The 20,885-nt window shown below is 41.6% G+C and overlaps 1 protein-coding gene across 1 annotated transcript in view; it reads right to left on the bottom strand.

The window, feature by feature from the left end:
• Window positions 1–208: 208 nt before the first annotated feature.
• The window catches only part of LOC311248504 (signal-induced proliferation-associated 1-like protein 2), a gene marked incomplete at both ends in the record, with an annotated part of 53,064 nt that continues 32,387 nt past the window's right edge, over window positions 209–20,885 (bottom strand). Inside the window, 2 exon segments of the mRNA XM_084339375.1 lie at window positions 209–312; window positions 1,491–1,665. Of these exon segments, the coding sequence (XP_084195501.1) occupies window positions 209–312; window positions 1,491–1,665 (279 nt within the window).

Raw genomic sequence — 20,885 nt, 5'->3', positions numbered from 1 at the left:
CTTCAGACGCACCAAGCTCATTTCAACAACATTTCAGAAACATTTTAATATCATTTAATCTCCCGACAGCCCCCTCCCAAAATGTAACGCCTGTGCAACTGAGACTTTTTAATACCCCCGCAGATACCCTGTTACAATATGTACAGACGCTGACTTCAGATCTGCACTGGAGGCCACTACCTCCCCGTGACCCTGCCCCGGCACTGACCTGCTGTCTGTTGTTGGGGGTGTAGGGGAGCAGGGTGGAGACGTGGAACATCAGCTCGTAGTCCTTATAGGTGGTGTAGAGGGAGTGGGTCCCGGTGGAGTCCGCTGCAACAGAGAGAGAGGGGATGAGGTCAAGGATGAGTTTACAGAGAGGGGATGAGGTCAAGGATGAGTTTACAGAGAGGGGATGAGGTCAAGGATGAGGTCAGAGAGAGGGGACAGTCAAGGATGAGGTCAGAGAGAGGGGATGAGGTCAAGGATGAGGTCACAGAGAGGAGGACAGTCAAGGATGAGATCACATAGAGGAGGACAAGGTCAAGGATGAGGTCACAGAGAGAGGACAGTCAAGGATGAGGTCACAGAGAGGAGGGACAGTAAAGGATGAGGTCAGAGAGAGGAAGAGTAGCAGCTGTCATCATGTTAAGTCCATTATGTGCAGTAAGCTTGACTGAACCAAACACATGAGCAGGATCAAGAATCCACAGGGGGCTTGTGAAATATTAACGCTGTAAAAATGAACAATGCAAGATACAGTTGAGCACATCTGCCCCCCCGGTAGGATTAGGAGCGGTTGTGCTCATTCCTAGAGATTCCTGGGTTAGGTACGTCATCACCCATCGTATGCTTGTTTTAGATGTCCGTTTGTTTTGTTGCCGCTTCCTTTTGTAATAATGAAGATTCATTTTTGACCTTTTGTAAAATTGGTCAAATTGTAATAATTTTTATTATCGGTACTTACTCTTACATTTACATTTTGTCATTTAGCTGACGCTTTTATCCAAAGCGATTTACAAGTTCTGTAGTGTCTATTGTAAGAACTAATGTAAAAGCAACATTTTGGGAGTTAAATTATGGAATAGCCTTAGTGACGGGTTGAAATTGTGTACTTCTCAGGGGAGATTTAAAAAAAGCCTTAAAGGATCAAATAATTCAGGAGTACAGTTTTGAGTAAAACATCAAACATTTGTTTTTTCTTTCAAAAGATTATATCTTACAGCATATTTTAAGTTTTTCTTTCTTATATTAAAATATATTTAGTTTTTAAGAATTTGTAAAGGATAGGCAAAAGTAAACATGTGCTTCAGCCTATTCCTTTTTTTCGGTCGTTGATTTTGGATTTTGTGTTGCGAGCTTGCCTTGAATATGTACATTTGTGATTTCTTTTTTTTATTTAATTTTTTCTTGTACAGTAAGTCCACACGGGTGTGTTTGATTTGTCTGTAAACAAGACAGAAAAATAAACTTCATTCATTCATGGTTGTCCAGCCGGGCGCGGTACTTACTCTTGTTGTCCAGCTGGGCACGGTACTTGGTGAACCCTTTAAGGCGGACCCTCTGGCCCAGCAGGTCCAGGAACTCGTCCAGAGCCGGCCCGGCACTCTCGTTGTTGTACATCTCCTCCTCCGTACTCTGGCCTGCCTTGCAGTACAGAACACCCACCTTGTGCTGGAAGCTCAGCTGGAAGCAAGAACACACAGCAAGTTTAGTGACAACATAGTGTGTACACATAAGTACATTCATGTAGCTTGATTTGATTTTGATTTCATCTTTATTTATCTCGAACAATCATAAACACACAAACTTGAAATAACAAAAAATAACAAAAAATAAAATAAAATAAATAAATAAAATACAAATTAAATAAAATATAACTTCCTAATAGGGATGCCCCGATCAATCGGCCACCGATCGTTATCGGCCGATAATCAGTATAAATATGCGATCGGTGATCGGTGATAATGCTTTATTTTCGCCGATCGTCAAAACCGATCGAAAAACATGATCCAATTCTTAGCAGAAATCTCACTCGCTGAGTTCTGTCTCGGAGCTGCAAACTGCCGCTCCGTCTCCTCCTCCTCCTGCCCCTCCCGTACCCATGTAAACAAGCTCGGGCAATAGTCTGCTCTAACCTAGTGCATGAGACCTCCGTGAGCTAACGTTAGCTACCGTTACTGTTTAAACAGAATGTCAACTATTCACTTTTAGTTTAATACATGAGGCATTGTTAACGGTATCTAACCGGCTAGCTACTGATAGCTCCTGATATCAACAAATGCTCCAGCAAGTCTAGTAGTGCATGATAGCTCACGTTAGCTCACGTTAGCTCACTGTTCAAAACGAAACGTCCCATTAAACTGAATAGTTCACTGAGACGTTGTCTTAACGTTATCTAGCCGGCTAGCAGTAGCTACAGATAGCTCCTGATATCAATGTCTTATAACACTGATTCGATGCGTATGAGCTGAGGGCATGTTGAATGTGATCAATAGGGTCCAGCTGCAGAATCCTGGCCGTAGCTGGAGGCTACTTGAGTACACACAGACAGTGGAGCTGTTTGCAGATAGCGACCATTTTGACTTGTTGCGTGGTGGCGATGTCTCGCAGATAATACAACTACAAGTATGATTATATAATATATATATTTTATTTAAAAAAAAATTTGGCTCAAGACGATCGGTGATCGGTATCGGTGGCAAAAAACGTGATCGGGGCATCCCTACTTCCTAGACATGGAAGCAATTGTCAACATAGCTCAAGACAAATGGTTTTGTTCGAGAAGAGACAGAAAGAAGCGAAGCTTATCTGGTCCTGCCCCTTCCTTACAATATCATATTAATATTAGTGCTGTCAGGCGATTAAAAAAATTAATCTAATTAATTACAGGATTTGTAATTAATTAATCTAATTAATCGCATTTTAATCGCATAACCATTTTATGCCTGATATTCTATATTCTATAATCATATTTCAAATTGCATGTGTCCGGATGGCAGAATTCAGTACTGTATCTACAAAACCTTCTGTTTAATCATCTTCCATCTATTAATTTGCTTAGATTTTTCAGGTCTGGTCAATTTGAGCATAGTGTTATTCACAGTCAAAGATTAAAAAAAAATTGATATTCTCATTTGGTTTATTACAATTTACTCAAGCCTAGTAACAGACACAGTATTTCTGACACTGGGAATACATTCCCTGAGATCCATAGATGTCCCTAGAATCAGATACCAAGAACATGCAAATGGACCATATAAAAAAAGTCTGTAATGTGTATTCTACGTTCTTATGGAATGAATGAGATAAAAAAAAAAGTTATTAAAAAAAAAAAAAAAAAAATCTTTTTTTTTGTAATTAATTTTGAGTTAATTTTCATAACGCGATAATTTGCTGTGTAATTAATTAATCTAATTAACGCGATAAACTGACAGCCCTAATTAATATGTAATAAGTAGTTATCTATCAATATCAAATATAGTATACCTATCCACTACAGCAAAAGATAAATAAATAAGTACAAATATTAACATAGTGTGTACAAATAAGTACATTAATGTAGTTTGTACTGTACAAGTACATAATATTAACATACTCTAGTGTACAAATAAGTACATTAATGTAGTTTGTACTGTACAAGTACATAATATTAACATACTGTAGTGTGTACAAATAAGTACATTAATGTAGTTTGTACTGTACAAGTACATATAATAATAACATAGTGTGTTCAAACAAGTACATTATTATACTACATGGGGGGCAAAAGTGTCTCAGGAGGTAGAGTGTTTGTCTGGTAATGGGAAGGTTCCCGCCTGGTTTGATTCCCGCTCCTCCCGGGCAGCGTGTCGAAGTGTCCTTGAGCAAGACACTTAACCCCTAATTGCTCCCAATGAGCAGGTCGGCACCTCGCACGGTCGCCTCCGCCGTCGGTGTGCGAATGAATGTGTGAGTGAACGGGTGAAATGTGAGGAACAAATTGTAAAGCGCTTTGGCTAAAAGCTGCTATATAAATGCAGTCATTATTTAAATGAATACATTCATATAGTATGTACAAATAAGTACTCACACAACATACTCATGTACCTCGACACACACACCTCTAAACCAAAACTACACGATAGACACAACATGGCTGCATACGCATCGCACGCACACACACAAGCACACACGCACACACACACACACACACACACACACACGAACACACAGAGTACAGTAAGAACCCTGTTCTGGAGTTGATCTCAGACTACTCTTAGACACACGCACAGGCACAGGCACAGGCACACGCACACACACACACACACACACACACACGCACACGCACCCACACACACACACACACACACCCACACACACACACACACACACACACACACGCACACGCACCCACACACCCACACACGCACACACACACACCCACACCCACACTGCACAGCCTGTTGGCAGATGAGTTCACACTTTCCACCCTGCCACAGTTAATGAGAGTTCCCGTTCTCCCTCTGCCAGAGAGCTGAAATAGGCTTCCGTGAGGCGGCCTGGATGATGGGTATGAATCACCCTAACAGCCAGGCAAGGACCGATAGCACTTTCTTTCCCACCGCCGACGTGTTTTGAAGAGAGCTGATGATCTGATCCAGAATCATACTGAACTGAAATATCGACGGATTCTTTCTTGATTGATCCCTTATTATTGGTACATAATGTAACGTCGCTTGGTTTTGCACCACGTTATTATTGACGACTCGTCTCGAGGCAGGTTGATATAGTTCTCAGGTCACTGCTTTATTACAACGGTTCTCATACACGTTGCAGTATAAGACACATTCCCATGCCCCAAGAGAGCGCACGCTGGGCGCCACACCCTCTTATAGCCTCACCAGGTCAGCTGTGCACACTCTCGACTCTGTCAACCCGCGGCTGGCGCGACCGATAGCGTCACCACCACCAGCCCCGGGATGGCGGAGGGCAGAGTGGCAGCTCGACTGACCAACCACCCAAATCCCAGGGTCGCTACAATACTTATACTACATTCTGGAACATATGGAACCTGTTCTAGTGACAGTTTGCCCTGAACAGGGTAAATCTGCATTTCATTACGATGCCCCTCTAGCTCATGGAATGAACTCCAACGGTCCTTAAAGCTCGAGATTCTCCCCTCTGTTGTTGCAGAGTTTAAAACCCTGATCTCCAACCTTTGTCAATCAAGTTGTACGTATTTTAATTGAGTTATCCTTGCACTTTGCCTCGTCTTGTTGTTTTATTGTTTTTATGATTTTATATCCTGTGTGATTTTATATGCATTTTTTTGTGCTTATTTCTGTATAGTACAGTACTCGCGACGTGACTGTAAATGAGGGAAACCACAATTGTCTTTCGAGTTTAAAGAAAGGTTTGAAATGAAAATTATGAGCGTACGCTAAATGTAAATGTATTTACTGTGTGACACAGTTAAATAAAAATAGACACAATATAGACATAACTATCATCATTACGGCGTTAGCCTACTGGGTATAAAGATTATTAAGATATAATCCATTTTGATCCTTACCAGTTCGAACATCCATCTGTCAACAATACAGAATAAAAAGGCGTGGCTTCCATGTGCGTTGAACGTTGCGCAATGTTAGCTTGGCTAGCGTATGCTGCTAATGTTGATGAGAGCTTTGCTAACTTATGCTGCTAACGTTGATGAGAGCTTTGCTAACGTATGCTGCTAACGTTGATGAGAGCATTGCTAACGTATGCTGCTAACGTTGATGAGAGCATTGCTAACGTATGCTGCTAACGTTGATGAGAGCTTTGCTAACGTATGCTGCTAACGTTGATGAGAGCTTTGCTAACGTATGCTGCTAACGTTGATGAGAGCTTTGCTAACGTATGCTGCTAACGTTGATGAGAGCTTTGCTAACGTATGCTGCTAACGTTGATGAGAGCTTTGCTAACGTATGCTGCTAACGTTGATGAGAGCTTTGCTAACGTATGCTGCTAACGTTGATGAGAGCTTTGCTAACGTATGCTGCTAACGTTGATGAGAGCTTTGCTAACGTATGCTGCTAACGTTGATGAGAGCTTTGCTAACTTATGCTGATAATGTTGATGAGAGCTTTGCTAACGTATGCTGCTAACGTTAACGTCGCTAACATTAACGTTGCTAGCTAGCCAACATCAACATCGCTAGCTAGCTAACGATCCTAAGTTACCTTGTGGTTCGCTGTATGCACATAGCAGCGTGGGCTGTGACTGTGCAGGTAGCAGCGTGAGCTATGATTGGTCTACTTTTTGCGGCGACGGAACGACAGAGATACAGACGATCAGACATACAGACAAACCCCGTCCGAGGCGGCTTTCGGCCGGCGTCACGCCGTTAAAAGAAGACGGAAAAAAATCCAAGTCTCTTTACTTGCATTTCTATCATGTTACACGTTCCCTCTAAGTATCGCTTTTTTCCTACTGGAGAAATGCTGTGACACTAATGTCCCCTTTCAGCCAGGTATCAGTCCATCACCTGCCTTCCTCCCCTCTCTGGCAGCTGGGTGAAAAGAGCTTTTGTAAGGCCAGACCGGAGACCAGAGCATGAATCAGCCAGAGGTAATAGCCACTATTTAGCAGGAGGACCCATGAATCAAGTAGGGAATGAATTGCAGGCAAACGACAGCACAGCAGCATGGTGCTATACTACCCTCACTGAGAGCAGGTCCAGAGGTTAGCGCCATGTTACGTGCTGCCATCATTACAGTAGTAGTAATACACCATCGAGCGGTGTTCTTGCACTCTGACCTCTCTGATGAAATGCATGTGTGGGGGGGGGGGGGGGGGGGGGGCAGTGTGTATGTGTCACTAGGAGGGATATGAGGACTGTGTGTATGTGTCACTAATCTATATGAGGACTGTGTCACTAGGAGGGATATGAGGACTGTGTGTAATGTATGTGTAACTAGGATGGATATGAGGACTGTGTGTAATGTATGTGTAACTAGGAGGGATATGAGGACTGTGTGTATGTGTCACTAGGATGGATATGAGGACTGTGTGTATGTGTCACTAGGAGGGATATGAGGACTGTGTGTATGTGTCACTAGGAGGGATATGAGGACTGTGTGTATGTGTCACTAGGATGGATATGAGGACTGTGTGTATGTGTCACTAGGATGGATATGAGGACTGTGTGTATGTGTCACTAGGAGGGATATGAGGACTGTGTGTAACTAGGAGGGATATGAGGACTGTGTGTAACTAGGAGGGATATGAGGACTGTGTGTAACTAGGAGGGATATGATGACTGTGTGTATGTGTAACTAGGAGGGATATGAGAACTGTGTGTATGTGTCACTAGGAGGGATATGATGACTGTGTGTGGGTAACTAGGAGGGATATGAGAACTGTGTGTGGGTAACTAGGAGGGATATGAGGACTGTGTGTTATGTACAACTGTTCTGTGCGAATCAATTGCCTCAATTGCCTTGTGTAAATTGACAATAAAAATGTATAATCTTCTATTACTAGATACTTCAGTATATATTGAGCTTGTTTTTTCCCCTTTCAGTGCCACTTAATGTTCTCTCTTCATTTCCCACAGTAGGAAGGAAGAGCATGAATGCAGAGCAGGGGGAAACGCAAGACAGAAGGCGCTGGCAGGATCTGATCTCAGGCCAGCCAAGAGGGGGGTACATGTGGTTCCAGAGGTGGCTCAGGATCTGATCCCAGGCCAGCCAAGAGGGGGGTACATGTGGTATCCAGAAGGCGGGTGGTCTTAAATAACCGCTACACCACCAGTGACATTTCTTTAATCCCAAAATAGATACATACATATTACATTTTGGAATAAAAACCAATCCCCCCCCCCCCACTGAGTTCCCCCGCCGTGCAAACAGTGTGACACTGTTGTCATGGTGACGTCCAGGACCGGGCAGACTGCTGTGTACTTACGCTCCAGCGGTGAGCGCTATTATGCGGCGAAGAGTGACAGGGAAGCCGCCCCCCCCCCCCTCCCCCCGCCCCACTCCCCCGGTGCTGCGCGGCACAGACGGGTGTTCGCCGACGGGTTCCGTGGAGGGTGTGTGTTTAGGTCGGTACGGTTTGTATAAAAACAGAGGGTAAAACAGGCATATTGTGTTATGCAATTATCATTTTCCTCCATAATAATGTGCAATACTGTTACTCTGTCACTCGTGCCTTATTATCTACTTTGTTAACGTATTCGTTTATTTTTAAGATTCTTATTTTTTTTTTGCATTACACATTTTCTTAATATTTTTTATTCTAGTTTACATTTACATTTACATTTACATTTAGTCATTTAGCTGACACTTTTATCCAAGGCGACTTACAAGTTCTGTACGACAAGACAGCAAGAAGGGTACAACTCTATCAGCTGAGTAACAATGTTCATCAAAGTGTTGAGTGCTACAGTGTAGGTTAGTTTATTAGGACAAGTGCTTGATGACAGTAAGGTTAGTTAGGGTTAGATTTTTTTTTTTTTTTTTTTTTTTCATATAATGTTTATAGTTTAAGTCTATATTTTGTGATTCTGTGTGAAGGGTGGACCAGCAAAGTAAGATTTTCATTGTAACCGTGTGTTTAACATATGCATATGACATATCTTGAATCAAATACAATATATATATAATATATATATATATCTTTTTTTTTAATATTAAATCATGGTTTTTTATTCCAAAGTTTGATGTCATCTATGGATATTTACGTAGTGAGAATATTAATGATTTCGTCTTTCTGGACTTACACTTTTAAACACCATCAGTCACAATCCAGTTATTTTGTCAGTATTTAAGGATGGGGATAATAGTGTGATGTGATGTTATGTTATGCATGGTTATGTCATGTTATGTCAAATAGGTGATTTGGAATCGTGGAACACATACAATCAAATAGCTTCTTCTGAACTCTGTCTATGTCTCTGCAGAGGACGAGTCACATGTACAGTAGCCATTTCTTATGCTTTTTTTTTAACATGTTTTATAGATTTGTGTTTGCAAGAGCGGCTAGTTGATGGTTTATATATATATTCGAGATTCACTTTCTTTTTTTAGGAGTGTGCTTATTTCATGATCTGACCACATAACAAGGCCCGAAAAACAGGGCGGCGTGACCAATGCCTTGGTGAGACCGAGCGTGTGTCACAAACGCTAAAATATGAATGCGAGACGCTCTTGTATTGTCAGTCTGTCACTGTAATCTTCATGTCTGCTCTCTGGTGTATGTACTGTACCTTCTAATCTCTTCAGAAACACAATGAGACGGAGAGAAACGGCCATTTATCATCGAGGGAAAGGCAGAGATATCGCCTCTAATGGATCCCTCCCTCCCTCCCTCCCTCCCTCCCTCCCTCCCTCCCTCTCTATCTATCTATCCCGCTCTCCCTCTCTCTCACTCTCCCCCCTATCTCTCTCTCCCCCTCTCTCCACACCTCTGTCTCTCCCTCTCTCCATCTCCACCTCTCCCAATCTTTCTCTATCTATCTCTACCTCTCCCTATCTCCCCATGTCTCTCTCTATCTCCCCCTCTCCCTACCTATCCCCCTCTCCCTCTCCCATCTCTCTATATCTCTACCTCTCCCTCTCTCTACATATCCCTCTCTCTCTCTCCCTCTACCTCTCCCTATATCTCCCTACATCTACCTCTCCATCCCCCTCTCCCTCTCTCCCCCTCTCTATCTGCTTCTCCCTCTCTCCCTCTATCTACATATCTCCCTCTCCCTCCCCCCTCTCTGCCTACCTCTCCCTATTTCCCTCACCCTCCCTCTCTCTCCCCTCTCCCTCTCTCTCTCTCCCTCTCCACATCTCTCTCGCGCTCTCCCTCTCTATCCCCCTCTCTCTCTCTCTCCTTCTCCCTATCCCTCTCTCCCTCTCTCTCTCTCCCTCTTTCCTCTCCCTCTCCCCTCTCCCTCTCCACATCTCTCTCCACATCTCTCTCCCCCCTCTCTCCCTCTCCCCCTCTCTCCCTCTCCCCCTCTCTCCTCTCCCCCTATCTGCCTCTCTCCCTCCCTGAGATAGAGAGAGAGGACCTTAATGAGGGGAGCGGAAAAACGGGGACAACCGTCCCTGTGGACAGCGGAGGCCAACCGCATGTCGTCCAGAGAGAGAAAGTCAAGTATACATGTGTTACACAACATGGCTGTGCGCGCGCTCGCTGCGGTCTACCCCACACGCTACGGAGCCCGGGGCCAAAGCGTGGCCCTCTTCCAAACACCCAGGCTCCTGCCGCATAGCGCCACTTTATAAGCGGTCAGGGGTGCTGCTTTGAGACAGGTGCGCCGTCTGAAAAACACACACGGGAAGTCCTACTTTCTTATTTTTTGTATCAACTTTTCCCCCCATTTGTATTATCCAATTCTTCCCTCCCCTGTCTTGAACGTTGCTAGATTATGCCTCCCACTGGTCGGCTGTAGTGAGGATAGAAGCCTTGCATCACGTGTCCCCTCCGGTACACGAGGAGGCAGCCTGTCGCATCTTTTCACCGCAGCAGCTCGAACTCTCAGTGGCGAGGAGTAACGCGTGGGAGGCTCACGCTGCCCCCCCCAATACTTCCTGCTTCCGTCGCACCGGCGTCACCAAACCGACCTGTAGGAGTCGCCGTCCACAACGTCCAATCCCCACCCACCGGCTTTCCCACCCTCTAACACTTGCCAATTGTGTTAGTATGAACGACCGGCCAAGCCGGTAGCAACGCAGAGAGCTGGGCTCGAACCCAGCGTATCCTGCGTTAGAGGCGAGCGCCTTGCCCACTGCGCCAATCAGCCGCCTGGGAGTCCTACTTTCTAAATGCGTGTTTGCACTGCCGCACGCCCGAGGGGATATCTGGGAACATTCAAGAGTGTCGTTATCGCTGTCCTGGTACCCGGTGTCGCTATCTACCCGTTCGTCTTTCCCTTTTTTCAGAGAGAATGATCTGCAGCGGCTTACAGAATAGAATAGAAATACTTGTATTATCCCGAGGGAAATTTGACACTGCAAATCGCTCACGTTAAACATTTAGACAGAGCAAGTCACGAATAACAAAACAAATTGCCTAAGAATAAGAATAGAATAAAATATACACTAAATAATTACAGTAAACATATACTGAAGTCTACAGTAGGTGTAATATTGCACAGTGTTGTTTAAAAAGTAAGAGTCCAGGAGGATGGTAACTGTCACTCTGTGCTCAGTGATGCAGTGAGGCACAGTGATGCGTTGTACAGCACTGAGACGGGATGGACGCAGGGCGGGGAACCGCTGTAGACAGTAATAATAAACCATGGCTACCACTGTAGACAGTAATAATAAACCATGGCTACCGCTGTAGACAGTAATAATAAACCATGGCTACCACTGTAGACAGTAATAATAAACCATGGCTACCACTGTAGACAGTAATAATAAACCATGGCTACCACTGTAGACAGTAATAATAAACCATGGCTACCACTGTAGACAGTAATAATAAACCATGGCTACCGCTGTAGACAGTAATAATAAACCATGGCTACCACTGTAGACAGTAATAATAAACCATGGCTACCGCTGTAGACAGTAATAATAAACCATGGCTGTAGACTGATAATAAACCATGGCTACCACTGTAGACAGTGATAATAAACCATGGCTACCACTGTAGACAGTAATAATAAACCATGGCTACCACTGTAGACTGATAATAAACCATGGCTACCACTGTAGACAGTGATAATAAACCATGGCTACCACTGTAGACAGTAATAATAAACCATGGCTACCACTGTAGACAGTAATAATAAACCATGGCTACCACTGTAGACAGTGATAATAAACCATGGCTACCACTGTAGACAGTGATAATAAACCATGGCTACCACTATAGACAGTAATAATAAACCATGGCTACCACTGTAGACAGTGATAATAAACCATGGCTACCACTGTAGACAGTGATAATAAACCATGGCTACCACTATAGACAGTAATAATAAACCATGGCTACCACTGTAGACAGTAATAATAAACCATGGCTACCACTGTAGACAGTAATAATAAACCATGGCTACCACTGTAGACTGATAATAAACCATGGCTACCACTGTAGACAGTGATAATAAACCATGGCTACCACTGTAGACAGTAATAATAAACCATGGCTACCACTGTAGACTGATAATAAACCATGGCTACCACTGTAGACAGTAATAATAAACCATGGCTACCGCTGTAGACAGTAATAATAAACCATGGCTACCACTGTAGACTGATAATAAACCATGGCTACTACTGTAGATAGTGATAATAAAACATGGCTACCACTGTAGACAGTAATAATAAACCATGGCTACCACTGTAGACAGTAATAATAAACCATGGCTACCACTGTAGACTGATAATAAACCATGGCTACCACTGTAGACAGTAATAATAAACCATGGATACCACTGTAGACAGTAATAATAAACCATGGATACCACTAGACCACAAATACAAGCCCATGGCTACCACTAGACCACAAATACAAGACCATGGCTACCACTAGACCACAAATACAAGACCATGGCTGCCACTAGACCACAAATACAAGACCATGGCTACCACTGGAACACAAATGCAGGACCATGGCTACCACTGGAACACAAATACAAGACCATGGCCACCACTGGAACACAAATACAAGACCATGGCCACCACTAGAACACAAATACAAGACCCTGGCTACCACTAGACCACAAATACAAGACCATAGCTACCACTGGAACACAAATACAAGACCATGGCTACCACTGGGACACAAATACAAGACCATGGCTACCACTGGAACACAAATACAAGACCCTGGCTACCACTGGAACACAAATACAAGACCATGGCTACCACTGGAACACAAATACAAGACCATGGCTACCACTGGAACACAAATACAAGACCATGGCTACCACTGGAACACAAATACAAGACCCTGGCTACCACTGGAACACAAATACAAGACCATGGCTACCACTGGAACACAAATACAAGACCATGGCTACCACTGGAACACAAATACAAGACCATGGCTACCACTGGAACACAAATGCCGGACATTGATGGAGGTCGTCTACACCGGTTCTTATTCCCAAGGACAACAAAGACATTCACACAGGAGGCATAATAGGGGAATAGGGAATAGGGTAATAGGGGAAAACACTACCATAGCATACAAACTCCAACAAAGCCTCTGTGGGTCCCATTCATTCAAGATTCAAGATGCTTTTTATTGTCATGTGCACAGTTAAACAGACAGTTTGCCGTACACTGAAAAACGTATTTTGCTAGTCCGACCCTACACAACATCACACAGAGCACACAATCACACAATAGAATGAACAACTTAAAGACAAGCGAATGCGAAATGCTAAAATAAGGAGATCTTACAAAGAAATAGTAGAAGATATATACAAGGCACGAGTGAGTAACATTAACATTATTGCCCGTTCCGTTCACAGTGTATGATGAATTGAAATATATGATGAATTGAAAATGGGGGACCCTGATGTAAACAAGACAAAAGTCTTTCTCTGGTCTGCATCCCCTTAACAATTGTGTGTATTGAGCTTTATACAACGGCATGCAAATTTCTCGATTCTGATTGGCCATTCACACGTCTTTATTGGCAACAATCCACGGTCCTGGGCTCAGGACCCGCCCACAACCAAATCACATAACCCTCCCCGGCTCACTCCGGGAGAAAACAGGATCGCGGACAACAAATGGTTATGTTGAAAGCACCATAACGACTAAATATGAAGCGATTCTGTCAAGGGGAATGTGTTAGTATTTTAAACAATGTTGGATGATGTAATTGATGGGTCTTGACTCAATCTAGAACAAAAGAAAAATCGCGGATTGATTGATAGATTAATTGATTGATTTAAATTTCTTCCTTCCTACTTTCTACTGACTGCAGCGTTCTCTCTCACTCCGACGCTGGCGTACCCACAAACACACACACACACATACACACACACACACACACACACACACACACACACATACACACACACACGCACACACATACTGTGACACACACACACACACACACACACACGCACACACACACACACACACACACACTCCTGTCTGCAACAGCGGGGGAGTCAGACTGAGAGAGAAGCAGCGCTGTTTTAAGTGAGCATGGTCTATTGAATTGATTGATTGGTTGATTGCTAATTTTATTACTGTACCCCTGGTTTCCAACTGGTTAAGTTTAGGCTAAAAGAAATAAATAAAAAAATAGGGCGAAGAAAACGTTTTTTTCCTATAGGGCAAAGAAAACGTTTTAATAAATTTTCAATCAATCATTCCAATAATACACAGTTGGATGTGTTAGTTGGTTGGATGCACTTCAAGCTGCTTCCACATGAGGCAACTTCTCTCAATCATTCCAATAATACACAGTTGGATGTGTTAGTTTGGTTGGATGCACTTCAAGCTGCTTCCACATGGAGTTGTGGGAACTACTTTTTCTGGCGGATGGTTTTTTCAATAAATCTTCGATTAATGTGTGTTTATTGTATAGAAATAAGGTTGGATGAATCTGGCAGTTGTATAAAAGCTTTACACCACGTGCAGTCGTGATTTGTGACCAATAAACCATGCCTAGGGGGGTCTAACGACCCTCGGCTGCGCCTCGGGCCTAACAACCACCCCTAGGCATGGTTTATTGGTCACAAACCACTCCTGCGTGTGATGTAATGCTTAAGTACTGTACTGTACCCATTCTGCAATCTGTTAATAAACTTTTCAATCAATCAATCAATAGGATCAAGTTGTTTACATAATATAAATATATGGAGGTGCCAATGGCTCACAGTTACATTGAGTTACATTGTCTATGGAGCAGCTCCAGATGTTAAACTACAAATGGTCCAAAATGCTGCAGTAAGGCTACTCACAAGTATGGTTGGGTACCGTTCACATTTGAACCGATACGGTACCGGTACCGGTACCTGTGAATCGATACCGGTACCCAACGGTACCTTTTTTCAGTACTTTAGTCTCTAAAAATGTAATCTACCTACCTCAGTTCCAAATCCAAACTTCAAATAACCACACTTTCTACCGTTTTCGGCTTGTCATTGCCCCGACTGCTTTGTTGTTGAATCAAGTAAAATCCTAGGTAAGCGTATATTGTGTGTGTGAACGAAAAAAAAAAAAAAAAATTCTGGTATCCCTGCACTGGCTCCCGGTACACTATAGAATTCACTTCAAAGTCCTCACTTTTACTTTGAGAGCACTCCGCCGTCAGGCCCCTATCTACATCACTGAACTCATCCATCCATCCCTACACCGACACCCGCTCACTCAGATCTGCCGATCAGCACCTCCTGGTGGTCCCCAGGTCCAGGCTGAAAACAAGGGGTGATCGAGCCTTCGAGGTGACGGCACCAAGACTCTGGAACGCTCTCCCCCTGGACCTGCGAACTGCCCCCTCTGAAAACTCTTTTAAAAAAACAACTAAAAACACATCTGTTCAGACAGGCCTTTGGTCACACATAGGCACCCTTTCTTGTCCTCACTGTTCCTATAGTTTTGTTTTTTTAATTAGTGACTGATGATTTTATCTAAATTCTTTTATTCTACTTTTTTATCTGGTTTCACTGTTTTTTAACTGCTGTCTGTTGTTGTTGTCATTTATTTCTGATTTTGTCTTGTTGTGTTTTTTATATACTAAGCTGTAGTGTAAAGCACCCTATGTGCATTTGTGCTGTGAAGGGTGCTATATAAATAAAAGTCATTCATTCATTCATTATACCCGATGATGACATCACAACTTCTATTCGTACTTCTCTGGTTTCCTCGGCCGTGCAAAGAACATTCAGGTTTTGTTTCAGGTGATTGTTCCTCGTTAATCTGTCGCTGTCCCGTAGTCATGACGGGGAGCAGCTTTACTTTGGTGACGGTTGAGAGCAGGAGTTTTGGCAATAACCGTCTCAGTGGGCGAACGCAGAGTTAATCCCTTGAACCCGGGGCTGAGTCACGCTGACAGCCTCCCTCGTCTCCTGATCTGATTTCATCATCCAATTCCAAACACAAATAGCTGCGAGATACCGTATTATAAGTCCCTGACACTCAAATTGTGGGATTTCTGGTCTTCAAGTCAAGTGTTCCTTTATTAATCCCTTATTAATCCCCCTCCTTTATTAACCCCCCCCCCCATATGATGATAGTGATAACAGTAGTAGTAGTGAACAGTAGAACAGTAGAGTGAGAGTCTGTGCAGTGTTTTATTATTAAGAGTCAGACAGTCCCAACAGTGTTTATTATTAAGAGTCAGATAGTCCTAACAGTGTGTATTATTAAGAGTCAGATAGTCCTAACAGTTTATTATTAAGAGTCAGACAGTCCTAACAGTGTTTATTATTAAGAGTCAGACAGTCCTAACAGTGTTTATTATTAAGAGTCAGACAGTCCTAACAGTGTGTATTATTAAGAGTCAGATAGTCCTAACAGTGTTTATTATTAAGAGTCAGATAGTCCCAACAGTGTTTATTATTAAGAGTCAGATAGTCCTAACAGTGTTTATTATTAAGAGTCAGATAGTCCCAACAGTGTTTATTATTAAGAGTCAGATAGTCCTAACAGTGTTTATTATTAAGAGTCAGATAGTCCCAACAGTGTTTATTATTAAGAGTCAGATAGTCCCAACAGTGTTTATTATTAAGAGTCAGATAGTCCTAACAGTGTTTATTATTAAGAGTCAGATAGTCCCAACAGTGTTTATTATTAAGAGTCAGACAGTCCCAACAGTGTTTATTATTAAGAGTCAGATAGTCCCAACAGTGTTTATTATTAAGAGTCAGATAGTCCTAACAGTGTTTATTATTAAGAGTCAGATAGTCCCAACGGTGTTTATTATTAAGAGTCAGATAGTCCTAACAGTGTTTATTATTAAGAGTCAGATAGTCCTAACAGTGTTTATTATTAAGAGTCAGACAGTCCTAACAGTGTTTATTATTAAGAGTCAGATAGTCCCAACAGTGTTTATTATTAAGAGTCAGATAGTCCTAACAGTGTTTATTATTAAGAGTCAGACAGTCCTAACGGTGTTTATTATTAAGAGTCAGATAGTCCTAACAGTGTGTATTATTAAGAGTCAGATAGTCCTAACAGTGTTTATTATTAAGAGTCAGATAGTCCTAACAGTGTTTATTATTAAGAGTCAGACAGTCCTAACAGTGTTTATTATTAAGAGTCAGACAGTCCCAACAGTGTTTATTATTAAGAGTCAGATAGTCCTAACAGTGTTTATTATTAAGAGTCAGATAGTCCTAACAGTGTTTATTATTAAGAGTCAGATAGTCCTAACAGTGTTTATTATTAAGAGTCAGATAGTCCTAATAGTGTTTATTATTAAGAGTCAGATAGTCCTAACAGTGTGTATTATTAAGAGTCAGATAGTCCTAACAGTGTTTATTATTAAGAGTCAGAGAGTCCTAACAGTGTTTATTATTAAGAGTCAGAGAGTCCTAACAGTGTTTATTATTAAGAGTCAGATAGTCCTAACAGTGTTTATTATTAAGAGTCAGATAGTCCTAACAGTGTTTATTATTAAGAGTCAGATAGTCCTAACAGTGTTTATTATTAACAGTCCGATAGTCCTAACAGTGTTTATTATTAAGAGTCAGATAGTCCTAACAGTGTGTATTATTAAGAGTCAGACAGTCCCAACAGTGTTTATTATTCAGAGTTAGATAGTCCTAACAGTGTGTATTATTAAGAGTCAGATAGTCCCAACAGTGTTATTAACACTTTGAGTGCCGGGACCCGTCTTTAGACGTCTTTCCTGGCCATGCTAAAGTTGCCGGGGGACGCTGTACAGCGTCCTTATATCAATATTTCAAAATCTGCGATCGGATTCATAATGTCCCTCCGCTGGCCTGAGATCCACCAGCAGGACCCACTGAGCTCTCTGGCGGTTCAGGAGCGCCATCTGGTGGCCGATCGGCGCAACCGCTTAACAGGAAGCGCAGTAGAGGTTTTGCTGGTCGGCCATATTACTTCCGGGCACTCGGTATAGGTTCCGGCACTCTAGCTCGTCACACTACATAGCGATCGATTGCCAATAACTCGATAAACAACATGATTTGGACGTATATACCATTATACAAGCTGGAGATGGACCGGGTAATAATATATCCCATAATGATAAAATTTCTACTCGACGATGATCGCCCAACGGCGCGCGGAGACTGGGGTGAGTTTCAGCGTGTAACGTTACCGTCTTCGATAATAACTGATATTATCAACATTTGACCCACATTAGATGATTGGTATAACGCTGCCCACGGAATTATAAACGCCCCCTCGCCCATCCGGTCAACATCAGATGACGTGTAGTAACTTCTAGAAGTACGTCTAGTTGGAATTTTTTATATCGCGCTGATTGCCATCAAACTGTATTTCATCATCAATATAATGCATTTGGGGCTATATATCACGTTCTGGAGAAAGCTGCAGAAAGAGATGAAAACATACTTATACATTAGACCATACTTTACTATGAATATGTGAATGAAAAAGTTTAACGTTGCTACACAATGAACAATACATATAGGACTTTGAATGGGCCCTAATAATGGCAATGTAGCAATAGAATTTAAAAAGTTATAGCCCTGCAAAGAAGGGGACTTTCTCCATAGACAAATAGCGCTGGCAATCTATGGTATATCATTAATTTAACCTTAGGCAACCAAAGTGTTAAGAGTCAGATAGTCCTAACAGTGTGTATTATTAAGAGTCAGACAGTCCTAACAGTGTTTATTATTAAGAGTCAGACAGTCCTAACAGTGTGTATTATTAAGAGTCAGACAGTCCCAACAGTGTTTATTACTAAGAGTCAGATAGTCCTAACAGTGTTTATTATTAAGAGTCAGACAGTCCTAACAGTGTTTATTATTAAGAGTCAGACAGTCCTAACAGTGTTTATTACTAAGAGTCAGATAGTCCTAACAGTGTTTATTATTAAGAGTCAGATAGTCCCAACAGTGTTTATTATTAAGAGTCAGATAGTCCTAACAGTGTGTAATATTAAGAGTCAGACAGTCCTAACAGTGTTTATTATTAAGAGTCAGATAGTCCCAACAGTGTTTATTATTAAGAGTCAGATAGTCCCAACAGTGTTTATTATTAAGAGTCAGATAGTCCTAACAGTGTTTATTATTAAGAGTCAGATAGTCCCAACAGTGTTTATTATTAAGAGTCAGATAGTCCTAACAGTGTTTATTATTAAGAGTCAGACAGTCCTAACAGTGTTTATTATTAAGACTCAGACAGTCCTAACAGTGTTTATTATTAAGAGTCAGATAGTCCTAACAGTGTTTATTATTAAGAGTCAGACAGTCCTAACAGTGTTTATTAGTAAGAGTCAGACAGTCCTAACAGTGTTTATTGTTAAGAGTCAGATAGTCCTAACAGTGTTTATTATTAAGAGTCAGATAGTCCTAACAGTGTTTATTGTTAAGAGTCAGATAGTCCCAACAGTGTTTATTATTAAGAGTCAGATAGTCCCAACAGTGTTTATTATTAAGAGTCAGATAGTCCCAACAGTGTTTATTATTAAGAGTCAGATAGTCCTAACAGTGTTTATTATTAAGAGTCAGATAGTCCTAACAGTGTTTATTATTAAGAGTCAGATAGTCCTAACAGTGTTTATTATTAAGAGTCAGACAGTCCTAACAGTGTTTATTATTAAGAGTCAGATAGTCCTAACAGTGTGTATTATTAAGAGTCAGATAGTCCCAACAGTGTTTATTATTAAGAGTCAGATAGTCCTAACAGTGTGTATTATTAAGAGTCAGATAGTCCCAACAGTGTTTATTATTAAGAGTCAGATAGTCCTAACAGTCTTTATTATTAAGAGTCAGATAGTCCTAACAGTGTGTATTATTAAGAGTCAGATAGTCCTAACAGTGTGTATTATTAAGAGTCAGACAGTCCCAACAGTGTTTATTATTAAGAGTCAGATAGTCCTAACAGTGTGTATTATTAAGAGTCAGATAGTCCTAACAGTGTTTATTATTAAGAGTCAGACAGTCCTAACAGTGTTTATTGTTAAGAGTCAGATAGTACTAACAGTGTTTATTATTAAGAGTCAGATAGTCCTAACAGTGTTTATTATTAAGAGTCAGATAGTCCTAACAGTGTTTATTATTAAGAGTCAGATAGTCCTAACAGTGTTTATTATTAAGAGTCAGATAGTCCTAACAGTGTTTATTATTAAGAGTCAGATAGTCCTAACAGTGTTTATTATTAAGAGTCAGACAGTCCTAACAGTGTTTATTATTAAGAGTCAGATAGTCCTAACAGTGTGTATTATTAAGAGTCAGATAGTCCTAACAGTGTTTATTATTAAGAGTCAGACAGTCCTAACAGTGTTTATTATTAAGAGGCAGATAGTCCTAACAGTGTGTATTATTAAGAGTCAGATAGTCCTAACAGTGTTTATTATTAAGAGTCAGATAGTACTAACAGTGTTTATTATTAAGAGTCAGATAGTCCTAACAGTGTTTATTATTAAGAGTCAGACAGTCCTAACAGTGTTTATTATTAAGAGTCAGATAGTCCTAACAGTGTGTATTATTAAGAGTCAGATAGTCCTAACAGTGTTTATTATTAAGAGTCAGATAGTCCTAACAGTGTTTATTATTAAGAGTCAGATAGTCCTAACAGTGTTTATTATTAAGAGTCAGACAGTCCTATCAGTTCTCAAGTTCACCAGCCGTTAGTTCTCCACTGGCACGAAGGTCTTGGGAATTTGCTTGTGTGTTTGTATTGTTTATCCACGTTTGTGTCGGGGTGGGTGGTTATGGCAGTTTGTGGGCTACGAGGCAGACGTCCCCTCGCTGTCCTGCTCGGCTGGGTACGACTGTCCTCTCCATATGCGCCCAGTAATGTGGGCTA

The sequence above is a fragment of the Notolepis coatsorum genome (genome assembly GCF_963971535.1).
Source record: "Notolepis coatsorum genome assembly, contig: SCAFFOLD_1191, whole genome shotgun sequence".
Taxonomy (NCBI): Eukaryota; Metazoa; Chordata; class Actinopteri; order Aulopiformes; family Paralepididae; genus Notolepis; species Notolepis coatsorum.
Note: the sequence above shows the minus strand (reverse complement) of the source record. Positions and strands in the feature narration are given on the sequence as shown.